At 40.4% G+C, this 12,709-nt stretch overlaps 1 protein-coding gene across 2 annotated transcripts in view; it reads right to left on the bottom strand.

The window, feature by feature from the left end:
- LRP1 (LDL receptor related protein 1) overlaps positions 1-12,709 on the bottom strand; it is a 192,610-nt gene that overhangs the window by 26,851 nt on the left and 153,050 nt on the right. For both annotated transcript variants that reach the window (XM_072134915.1, XM_072134914.1), the window contains exons 47-60: positions 12,457-12,576; positions 12,200-12,313; positions 10,237-10,386; positions 9,960-10,082; positions 9,179-9,295; positions 8,974-9,102; positions 8,075-8,197; positions 7,813-7,953; positions 7,477-7,664; positions 5,720-5,912; positions 5,496-5,581; positions 4,378-4,497; positions 3,428-3,615; positions 3,119-3,324 (exon numbers count right to left, since the gene is read on the bottom strand). In XM_072134915.1, the coding sequence (XP_071991016.1) occupies positions 3,119-3,324; positions 3,428-3,615; positions 4,378-4,497; positions 5,496-5,581; positions 5,720-5,912; positions 7,477-7,664; positions 7,813-7,953; positions 8,075-8,197; positions 8,974-9,102; positions 9,179-9,295; positions 9,960-10,082; positions 10,237-10,386; positions 12,200-12,313; positions 12,457-12,576 (1,998 nt within the window). The remainder of the gene's footprint in view (positions 1-3,118; positions 3,325-3,427; positions 3,616-4,377; positions 4,498-5,495; positions 5,582-5,719; positions 5,913-7,476; positions 7,665-7,812; positions 7,954-8,074; positions 8,198-8,973; positions 9,103-9,178; positions 9,296-9,959; positions 10,083-10,236; positions 10,387-12,199; positions 12,314-12,456; positions 12,577-12,709) is intronic.

The following is a 12,709-nucleotide window of genomic DNA, read 5'->3' on the forward strand; positions in this document are numbered from 1 at the left end:
AAAAATATTTTTTGCTGCTGCCCGTGTGCCTAAATTTGAGTCAGGCGCTCCTGTACACAGCGCGTGCACATAAAAATATTTCTGGCGCTATTTGTGTCGCACACGTAATTACAACGTCTGACACTTCCGGTGCAGTAACCGGATGTGAACTGAGCAGCCCGCAGGTAAGGGGACTCCCACTGCTGTTATAAAAGCCGCCACACCGACTCAGCTGATTGCTCTCCCCTGATGAAGTCACCTTAGGTGACGGAACGCGTGGGGCATCACGACCCCCTGGCTGTCTCTGGTGTTGTCTGGTAAATTACCATGATTTTGTATATATATGGGTGATACACAGTGCCTTATTCCTTATGATTGTTATGTAGGAAAAGTTTACTATACTGTTGTGTTACCATGCACTTTATGTAGCTGATTCCCTTTGGGAGCTCTTATTGTATATTCATCAACACCAGATAAGATTTGTTGTAGCCAGGGTGGTTTTCTTGGGATGACTTGGACATTTTTCATCCCATTGAGTCCTGTTTGTGTACTTGTTACACGTTTTAAGTGTTTTTAAATTGGTCAGTGTTTGTCAAAATTGCATATGTGTAAATAAAGTTTGATATTTTGTTTATAGTTTTGTTGTATTGACACGCTTTCTTCTTGTATACAATTGCTGGCATTTTTGTGTCTATAAAACAACCGGTGCATATTGGCTGTGCAGGGCCCACACCCTTCTTTTGTGAATTTGTAGGTATAAAAAATGGTGGTGGCTCCACCTCAGTGGTCTATACCCTCACCACAGGCCTTATGCTGATCCGTTTTTAGCCTAGCGTCTGTAGGAGACAAAAATGACCTGCAAGCCGGTCTGCTGCTTCTTTTGTTATAGGGCCATCTTTCTAGCATCCAATAACTGACTGTGCCTTTTCAAGATCCAACCTTCTTTGCTGCAAACTGATTGTCTATCTCAACCGTCAAGCAGTGCAAGAAGCATCTTGTTCCCTAAGCTGGTTCAAGATAAATGATTTTGCCATTTCAGCAGTCCACATTTCAACAGTCGACAATTGGATGGCAGATTACTTATGCCACACCCAGTTGGAACAGGGTAAGCTGTCCATCCGGAGATCTTCTGCCTACTTTGTAAGAGGTGGGGACGATGGACGCAGACTTATTTGCCTAATATCTCTATTACAAGCTCCCCGTTTATGTGGCCTAGGCAAGGGATCCTCAGGAGATCACAGTGGATGGCTTGGTTGTCTCCTGGATGCAGTTCCGGCTTTACCTCATGTCCTCAAGCAGATAAAAGCAGAGGCCCCGGATTAGCTGCGCAGGGCTTGGTATACAGATCTGTTGTTTCTCCTGGCAGATTCACCCTAGAACCACTTCATCCCAAACTGATTTCCAATGGTCTGGTAGTCCACCCAAATTTACCTTGGCTGTGTTTGATGGCATGGCTGTTGACACCACAGTGCTAATAAGAATTTAACTTGAATTTAGTTCTGGAAGCTCTTCAATTGCCTCAATTAGAGCCCCGGTGGAAAGTCACCTTGTGCTTCCTTTCTTAGAAGGTTGCCTATCTGATGGCAATAACATCTTTATTCAAGGTTTTAGAACTGACCACTCTTTCTTGTTCTCCCTACCTGGTGCTTCATAGGGGCAGGGTCGTTTTGTGCCCTGTAGCAACCTTTCTTCCAAAGGTGGTATCCACTTTTCATCTCAACGGGGACATCGTCTTGCCCCTCTATTTGTCCATTTCTATCAAATCTGCAGTAGATTTCTCTACATAAGCTTGATGTGGTCTGGCATATCCAAACTTATCTGGCTGTCCCTCAGCCCTTCCAACATTCGGATTCCCTGTTCATGATGCCTGAGGGTCCGCATGCTTCAAAGACCACTATTTCCAGGTGGATGCGGTCATTTATCAGGGAAGCCTACATAGCTCATGGTCGTACTCCCCCCTTTTGGGTCACCACTCATTTTACCTGTGTGGTTAGAGCCCTCTGCACCATTTGGCATCAGGCTTCAGTTACACAGATGAGGAATGCTGCCACCTAGACCTCTGCCCATACTCTAAGTTTGATCATATTCATTTCCTGGAGTCTGCCTATGCCAGCCTGCCTAAGGTGCTTCAGGCAGTTATGTGCTTGGTTGAATTTATTTTATATTTTTTGCTCCTACTACTGAGGTTGAGGATATAGCTCACCGGGTGTCAGACACACCTTTTTTCTCCTACCTAGTGACAGCCACCTAGTAACCGGGCCTATACCCATGGTGCTGTGTCAATGTAGCAACGAGAAACAGATTTACAAAAGTACAAATATCCTAATTTCTGTACCAATTCCTCCTCTTTTTTAAGATCTCTGCTTGCTGTCCTTCTATAGAAATCTTATACTTCCAGTAGAGAGAAAATTGCCTATGGTCAAGTAATGTCACACAGATGCACGAACCGTTATTATGACATGGCTCTGATTACCTTCTGTGATAATAATGGCTCCTGTATGTGCATGTCCAACACAAGACCATGGACAGATTTATATCTACTGGAAGTAAACATAGAAAATCAGCAAACAGAGATCTAGAAAACCGTGCAGAATTGATACAGAAAGTATATTGGAAATTTTTATAACTTTTAATATACTCATAACTTTACATAAACAATATCAATAATTTGCAGAAATCGGACAACCCATGAATGTATTGGCCGCATATAATGGAATCTGTATACCAGATATTTAACAAATAAAGCTGAAAACTTAAAGGAATAAACTATTACAAAACATCTAGAATAAAAAAAAAACTACGTAACTTTTTGAAAAATGTTGATAAAGGATTTTTCAGTTGTGTGTCTACTTTGGTTACAGAATCGGTGCTTCCATGTGTCCACTAACCCTAACTTTGTAGGCAAGCAAGAAATATGGGGCACATAAAAGTGCAGGATCAGACAATTTAGTTTGTTTGTAGTCTGTTACCATGCTAATAGATTGTAAATAAAAACCATTTTTGAGAAATGCTTAATGCATCAGTTAATATACATCGGCTAATGTATGTTCTGCATGGCTATAATAAAACATATCCTAATAATGTTTCATAATTAAGGAATTCTGACATTGAAAATACCAGGACCATCAGAGGACCTCACCTGTGTGTCGTTGGGTTCCATCAAGGTTAGCAAACTGAATGTAATCCTCTCTAGCATCAGCCCAGTAAATTCTGCTGTTGACATAATCCAGTGTCAGGCCATTGGGCCATGTTATTTTGCTGTCCACAATGACACTGCGGTTGGTGCCATCCATACCGATCTTACCAATCAAAGAATTGTCTCCCCAGTCTGTCCAATACAAATAGCTGAAAAAGCGCAATATAGTAAAACATCATATTATAGATCTTCAGAAATCATCAGCATAAACTCACAATCCCATAACACAACACATATGCAAACGCTTCTTACCCATGTTTCACATCTACAACAAGAGCACGGGGTTCCCTCAGTCCAGAGTTAACCAGCACAGTACGGTAAGCACCATTTAACTTGGAAACCTCAATAGTATCTCTTCCTTTGTCGCACCAATACAGATTTCCTCCAACCCAGTCTACAGCTAATCCATCAGGGTTACTAAGTCCAGTACGATGAAGGACCTACAATAGAAATATGGATCAGTTTTGTTATTTGCTATAGAGTATATCCTATTTCTGCACAGTTTATTGGAGTTCTGTAAAGTCTGGAGCCTATTAGGCTAATGGGGTTCAAGATGGTTAAACTTACTTAAACTCCAAATCACAGATCTAGCAATAAAGGGTTGTCCATTTCTTTTAAAAAATAAACACGTTAGTTGATGGTTCAATTTTAGAAATTTTGGATCAATCTGCTTATCTCTTTTCTTGGTGGTCTCCACATTTGCCATGACACTTTAAGCCACAATTTTTCCAAATATGCAAAACGGCAATTCGGGAGAACCAAAGTATGATAATAGGTCGCAGCCAAGAATGATCTGTTATTGAGGACATATCCAATGAGTCAATAATCTTCAAAAATGTAGACCACGTTTATTTATTTAGCCTCCAAAGAAATCAAATCCCTCCCCTTTTTATCAGCAAAAACATCAAATAAGTCTAAGGCCGAATTCAACCGACAGTATGGGTGATGTATATACACGGGAAAAAGATGGAAAGCGCATGCACAGCTGTGCAACTCTATGGAGAGGGGGCACCCCTCCTCTCCATCATGCCGGACAGATGCCCGCATGGCTACGCCCGGCAGCTATACATTTGTGTAAATTCAGCCTAAAATATTGCCTTTTCTTATTTTCTGTAGTCAATGTATTGCCTTGGGTCCTGTCTTTCAGCCATAGAACAATGTAATATGTGTAAGCTAACAAGCTGAACTTTTTAATAGTCTACCTGGACATTGCTCCCATTGATGTGCATACGACGAATCATGCTGCCCTGAGTGGTGACATCTGTCCAGTAAATCATCTGTTCTCTGTAATCAAAATCCAACGCCACTGCATTATTCAGGCCCTGTATGAAAGACCAGTGAGATTTGATAAAGGGAATAATCTTGGAATAAAGCAAGAATAAAAAATGCAGAACAGACGTCCATTGCTGTTAACAAGAGCCAACATAATTTAGACGGGGCTCCGCTGTGTTCAATCTATTACATAGACATTTTAAAGCTGGACACACACATACTGAGCGCCTGCCAATTCCAACGGATATCACTGCTATACAGTGCCAAAAACCATAAAAAAGAAAATAAAAACAAAACCTGAAGGTTTCAATCTGTATGTATGAGGTCTGTAACCGACCACACGCACTGAAGATCATAACATTAAAAAAAAATAATCATCCATATTGATTCACTGCTCCCCCCAGTTATATTCTCCCTGGGTCCCTATGGTTCTTGTCTTTCTCCACACCGGAAATGCCCACTTGGCCAATAACTAGCAACATTGGTGCCCTGCTGCAGACACTGATTGGCCGATCGGAAATTTCCTGTGTTTGGAAATGGGACCAGGATGAAAAGACCATTGGGCAGCATCAGTATAGGAGTGGCAGTACTCTAAAGACAAAAGTATCACCCCTTTAAATCATACATTCAACTACATCTCATTACAAATGTAATTGAATGAGGCAAGGTGAAATGGCCAACACGGCATTTAGCTGTTATCTTTTATCTCTTACTTTAATGGCTTTACCAAACAAAATAAACTTTCCAGTAGATTGGTTGTGAAAGATTCCATTATCTGCATACTTACACTTGGACATGAAGAAGAATATTTATATAGTGCAGACAGATTACGCAGCACTGAACAGAGTTTGCCAGATCAGTCCCTGCCCCATTGGGGCTCACAATCAAATCAACCTACCAGTATGTTTGCAGATGTTGTCCTGGACTTAAGCCCAGGACCCCAGCGCTGCACGGCTGTAGTGCTAACCACTGAGCCACTGTGCAGAGTTGCAGAACCTAAAAGAGGACTGTGGAAGGACATACATGTACACAATATACTTTCCCTTACCTGCTTCAGTAACGTGTAATTGGTGCCTCCCAGACTTAGTTTCCGCAAGTAGTATCGGTTGGCAAAAATTAAATATGGCTCTTCCACTGTTAAAAGAGAAATGTAAAACCTAACCACAAATGCAATAACATGATTTATATGGTGTTCTCTAATGACATTTATAAAAACCGAAAAACTAAATTTTATTGTATGTTTTCAGGATCTAGGAAGTTAGATTTGCTCACATTCAGTCGAACCGGCCACCTTGCAGCTTGTACTGTCATTTGCTCGCATTTCATAGCCCTCAATACACAGACAGCGGAAACTCCCAATAGTGTTAATACACCTTTGGCTGCAAGGGTAAGTGGTGGTGCACTCATCAATGTCCACACAGGTTTTACCATCATCCTTCAGCCTGAACCCAGGACGGCATCTGCACTGTACGGGTGACAAAATAAATTGTGAGCTATAAGAAAACCGAGTTAAAAAAATGCAGCAGTGTAATTCAAGTTTATTGTACATGAAACCCTAAAGGAGTATTCACAACTTGTAAGGTCACCCTATATCATTAGGATGCACATCAAATTATAATCTGTGGGTGTCCAACTTCAACCAGAATGCATAGCAGAAGAATTTTTACAACCGAGTCGGAATCGATCCAATAAACCCCTGAAGGGTGTGGCTTTTTTGGGCTGTAAGGTGAATACTATTTTTGTTTCCATTTCAGGTTTAATAGTTTTAAAGATCCATAACTTTCTAAATGAAATGTATAAATAGTAGATTTTATTAGGTTACCTAACTCTACTTATATTCGAGTGTGTAAAAAAACCAAAATGTGTACTCACCTTCCCCGGCTGTCCTCTTCTTTCCATTGATGCTCCGGTTTCGTATCTCAATGCGGTGGCATCGCAAGCACCATAACATCAGCCACTCACTGACATGAGTATGTGCTTATGGCGGCACACACTATGATGTAAGTGAGCGGCTGACATCACAACCTGAATGACAGCCGCACGCGGAGACACGGAGCCAAAGCCGAAGCATCAATGGAAAGAAAAAAATATAATCAAATACGCAAATCAGCCTCTGTGTTCAGATTGAGGTCCAGCAGAGGTTCCTGGTCTTTGTTGATCTTTTGCCAATATGTTAGTGCTTTAGCCAATCATTTGCATCGGTATAACACTTTCTGTCATCACATAACAATTATTGGCTGAAGTGGTGACATGTTGGCCAAAGGTCACAAATCTTCAGGACCAGAAGAGAGCCTCTGCTGTACCACTGGCCAAATGAAGAGGTGAATACGTATTTTGTGAAGGTAAATCTTCATTTCTATTATCCACAAATCTTATTTGCTTTACAGCCATGTTGTCTGCTTCATATTTAGCTTACCTACATATAAATGAGGAAGTAGCCTAACCAGCAGTAATCAGCATAATACAAGAACAAATAATGTAATGTAGGCAATAATATGTATGTCTGGGATATCTGCCAATAATCACAAGATGTAACCACTTTTATTCTGTAATGTCTAAGGCTATATTCACACTGCCGTTGCCCGTACCGTAGCGGGCAACGGCAGTGCACGGGGAGAGGAGGAGGAGGTGAGCGCAGCTCACCCCCGCCCCTCTCCATAGGAAGTTATGGCGCACGGCGCCGTACTACGGGTAAAGATAGGACAGGTCCTATCTTTTTCCCGGGTACGGAGCGGTACGGTGCCGTACGTGTGCTGCACCGTACCGCTCCCGTAGGGCGCCGTGCGCCCATTGTCGTCTATGGGGGATGTATATCGGCCGTATATACGTCCCCCATACGTCAGTGTGAATATAGCCTAAGATTAACTTGCTCCATGTTCTTGATCATTTGAATTCATTGTATTAAATGTACTTAATTGGATCTCATCCTGTTATACCTGTTGGAGGTCATTGGGATCCCCCGGATCAATCAAACCTTACAATATTTTACCATGTTAACCCTCAATACTTTTCCATGACTTGATGTGTACCTTATAGCCAATCTTCAGGTCCTCACACTCCTGACTGCAGCCACTCAATCTCTTGTTCTGACACTCATTGATAAAACAGTTGAGCTCATCGGAGCCATCATCGCAGTCATTGTTGTTGTCACACATGAGATGCTCTGGGATACACCTTCCGTTCTTACAGAGGTAGAACGTGTCATTGCATTTGCCTTCTGAAAAAAGTAGTAGGGAAATAAAATTTTCTATATATACCAACTCTATGCCATTTAACTACTATACTGTATAAAAAAGCAAGAATTCAACAATTCCATTGTTCAAAACCATAAAGAAATTCACATTACTAACATCTCCTAGGCTTACCAGTGCTGGTACAACGTGGATTTTTCGGTGCCTCATCTGACTTATCATGGCAGTCAAATTCTCCATCACATTCCCACTGCTTGTTTCGTAAGCAACGGCCATTTGCACATCGGAACTCTTCAGGACCACAGGTAGGGAACTCTACATTTACAGAAAGAAATAAGAGACAGAACGTAAACTGTGCGTACATCAAATTGTGCTTTACCTTTACCGTCTTACAAGGATCTAGTAGAAGCAGATTAGACAGCATGCAGCAGCTTACCACACTCCGGAGACTCATCTGACCCGTCGCTGCAGTCAGCATCGTGGTCACACACAAACTGCTTAGGAATGCACTGCTGGTTCTGACACATGAATTCTTTAGAGTCACAGGTATTGTTGAACACTGGGATAAAAGAGAAATTGACTTTAATAAGAAAGTTTTTCTAGATCACTTAAAAATAAAGGTCTAGTAGTGTATCCAGGGGCAATCGCTACCAAATAAAATTTTGACATGGTTTTCTCTTCTCTATCACTTGGCTGAGTGGAATACTTGGGGGAGTCACGAGAAATATAAGCTATTCAACCATAACCATTTCCTGAATTATATTTCAATATATACATAAAGATATACATAAAATAATACTCCTGTGTGAACACTAGTCAAAACTGTGGCACAATAGCACAGTGATCATTACACAGAATATGATCAATATCCATACATTATAAGGGAATAAAAACCCCAACTTAAAAAGCTAATCTTGATCATACATTTTATCGCAGTTCTGGAGTAAAATATATGATAAAAGTTGCAAATTGTAGAGCATGACCATTTTTGCACCCAAATTTGAGGCTTTTGCACATTGTTGCCCCTCACACCTGCTTACCAATAAATGGGCATGTCAGGAAAGGGCCTCAGAGAAAGGAGAGCAGCCTCTTCCTGACCAACAGATTTATAGTATTTTTTGAGAATTATAGATCAATTCTATATTGAGTTCCCTATGTGTATGCTACATCACAAATTAGACCCAACTTCACCCAGGCCCAGGGAGGTGACATGTGTCTCAGGGAAGCGCCACTGTTGAAAAATGTCCCCACTTTGGAAACAATACACTCTACATATTAAAGTTTTTAAAAAAAGAATTTGCAGGTACAATAAGCTGACACTATAGGGTTACTGACCACAGCCAGCATGGACACTTTCATCTGCTCCATCTTGGCAATCTTTGTCGCCATCACACAGCCAGCGCCGGGGTACGCACACATGGGTACTGGGGCACTGGAAGGCTTCAGGGCTACATGTAGCAGATTCTAAAACACAAGTAAAATACTGTTGTCAACATTTGCAGTTTAAAACGAGAAAAAAAAAAATTGGGTGTTGACTTACGGCAACGGATGTCCTCGTCAGATTTGTCCCCACAGTCATCAGATCCATCGCAGACCCAGTGTTTGGAGATACAACGGTGGTTATTGCACTCAAACTGCATTGAGGTACAAAACTTGTCTGAGAATTAGAGAACAAGATATAAGTCTAGACATTTGTCATTAACCGATGAAGACAATAGGCTGTATCTACTGTTTCTAAATAAATGTATAATAAGGCAACCTAGTGGCATCCAATTAGTTGCGTTTCTTGGATTGGGCCCTTGAATTACACACTGCAGTTCGGATACATGAATTACCCCTTAGAAACTCCTTTTTTTTTTTACTTTTGCATTCCAAATGGTCTTACTTTTCTTTTGACTTTTTGGGCCTTGCTTATTATAGTAGAAGTTTCCAAAGATAATATTCAGATGTACATACCATTTTTTTACCAAAATTTTCTAAATTAATAGTTTTGTCTGCTATGGACAGGTGGATATCAATAATGTGCACTTGATTTGTAATTGTTTTAAATTTTTTAACATAGTTAATCATTTGTATACATAATTGGTTTTCCTTTTTTAAAATTTAGTTTACGATTAATTTGAGTCCAGATAAGTCAAATATCTCCTAATTTGGAGATGCCAAATAGAACTACTAACACAGAAGACCCAGGGAAGCCATTGTTAGGCCCATCCCAAAATTTTTTTGAAGGTGATAAGGACAATATCAGATTTAAATGGATCAATATACTGTATGTAAGAAACAACCCATTTAGAAGTCACTACAACCCCTCCCTTTCTTACCGCAATGGGTTTCATCCTCTCCATTCTCACAGTCATTCTCCTTATCACAAGTCCAGCTCATAGGTATGCAGCGTCCGCTTGGACAGGCAAAGTAATTTACTGGACACCGTGGCTTGCGAATACCTAAGGAAAGTTGTTACCGTTTTACTTTTCAAAAAAATAGATAAATAAAAATAAAGAAGCCATTCGCCATGTTGGTGGCTTCCTTACCGAAGCACATGTCTTCAGTAGAATTCATTTATAGCTATAGATTTTCATGTATTGATATGGTATTTACCTGGGCAGTTCATCTCATCTGTGAAGTCACCACAATCATTGGAGCCATCGCAGACCCAGCTGGGGATATAGCAGAGAGAGGTCTTCTCACACTTCTGGAACGGCCCTCCTTTCACACCCAGTTTAAAGAAACTGCTGCAGTCAGTGATGTCTAGGGTACAATAAAACAGGAGTAGTTAGGACGTTATAGAAATATACACAGAGATGAGTATCCAATAGTTTAGTGAGTAGACCTGACTGTGCAAACATATACAAACACTAAAAGAATGGTCAGACATAAATAAAACAAACAAAAAGGTGAAAAACCCCTCAACTCCATTATTTCCCTCTACTAGCTACAATGAAGATGGCTTTATAGTCATAGCCCGAGTACTAAGACCCTAATGATCTCTACCATGAAGGAGCAATAGTACCCAACTAAGTGCCTCTAATAGGCTCCTATCCGAGAGAGAAGACATGTTGTACATGCTCACAAAAAGTCTGTAGAGGAATTTATCATTGTCACATGGCTTTAAAAAGCTGGACATTATTTAGACTTTTTGCAAAAAAAAAAAAAATAATAATAATGCAACTTTCCTCCAGTAAAAGGGTTATCTAAAATGTGGAATAACATAAATAAGGACATATAAGGACAATCTAAATTTATCAAATAAATCTTAATTTTGCTGCAGGTAGCCTTTAATGTCAATGTAGCGAAACGGACTTCAAAAAGTCCAATCATAATAAAATCCCTCAATCTACCCGTTTGGTGAAATGGTTGTGCACTACAGTGCTTCTTCACTCTACGGCATTAAATTCATGGCAGCTGTGCCAGTATACGGATACCTTCGGAGAAGTATTTAATGAGTATGTATTGATCTGTGCAATTTTACTAAAAAGGCCGCTCATACATACACACTCAGATTTTTTTGCCACTAACATATCCTATCTGCGGTTATATCATTTGGGTCCTATGACCGCTAAATAAAAGCTAACAGAACACTACAGCCCCCCCACCCCCTGAATCTGAGTGTGTGTATATGAGTTTAATATATGTGCCCAAGGCACACAAGTGTGATTGCGGTTGGATACCTCTTCTTAAGTGATACAGCAGAGATAGAAAGTGAGATTGTCTATATTCCAACCTCCCTACTGTTGATACAATTACAGACAGTCCCCGGGTTACATACAGGATAGGTTCTGTAGGTTTGTTCTTAAGTTCAATTTGTATGTAAGTTGGAACTGTATATTTTATAATTGTAGCTCCAGGCAAATTTTTCTTTAGTCTCTGTGACAATTGGATTTTTAAAAATGTTGGGTTGTCATAAGAACCAGGAATAATAATAAAGCTTAATTGCAGACAACTGTGATAACTATTATAGTTCTTTATTGTAGCACAAGGCTAAAGTACATTAAATGACCAATTACCAGAGGTCCGTTTGTAACTAGGAGTCGTCTGTAAGTTGGGTGTTCTTAAGTAGGGGACCGCCTGTATAACGTTATTTATCAACAACATTATTGAGAGAGAACAACGTTGTATCATTTTCACTAGATACAATTGACAAATGGTGACTCAGGACTGACACCTGCTGTCTCAGGAGAAATACTTAGAACCTGTCTGCGATCCAGTGATACTTTTCTCTCTACATATTGTTTCAAGATAAAGTTGACACTGTATAAAGTAATACACCACAATACACACCACTCATGCCACTAATATATGAAGAACATATATCTCCACAATTGTATTGATCACTCTAGGTCCTGGTGATTGTAGATTTTTTTTAAAAAATCACAGTTTTTGTAGTGTTATTCACATTATAATTTTAAAGAGAATAAATAAAGATAAGCTTTTATATACATGCACGTTCTGTCTTGACCAATGGGCCTCAGTGAGGCCATTTTTGTAAAATTACCCAGAAATAAATGTGGACCCAGTCAAAATATATCCGTGTAGTTGTATTGATCTGTGACACATGACTTACTGCAGTTCATCTCATCAGAGGCGTCATCACAATCAATAAGTTGGTTGCAGCGGCTTGAGTTACCAACACAACTTCCATCCCGGCAGCGGAACTCTTCTGGGGCACATGAGGTCTCTGTAATAGACAAAATGGGTGAGTGGTAACGTACAGTAAAAAGAGGTTAGATACTGAGAAAAGTCACTTTGTAGCTTTGTCGGACACAACATATAGCAGGAGTAAAACAAGGGTTGGCCACTGGCCAGGTTGGACATACTCACTGTTGCAGGCTACCTCATCCGAGTTGTCACCGCAGTCATCTAGACCATTGCACCAGTTGGCAGTAGAGATGCAACGTCCATTTACACAGTGGCGGAAACCCTTCTTACAGCGGCGGTTAGCTGTGGATAAGTGGCAGCGTATTTCATGACTTTCATATTGGCATCTAACATGTCATGTAACAAGCAGTATGATTTTTAGAGCCTGGCTGCGGACCACTGGTGAACGGATATTTAAATGGGATGCATTAGCAGG

Source organism: Engystomops pustulosus, chromosome 2 (assembly GCF_040894005.1).
Source record: "Engystomops pustulosus chromosome 2, aEngPut4.maternal, whole genome shotgun sequence".
Classification (NCBI taxonomy): Eukaryota; Metazoa; Chordata; class Amphibia; order Anura; family Leptodactylidae; genus Engystomops; species Engystomops pustulosus.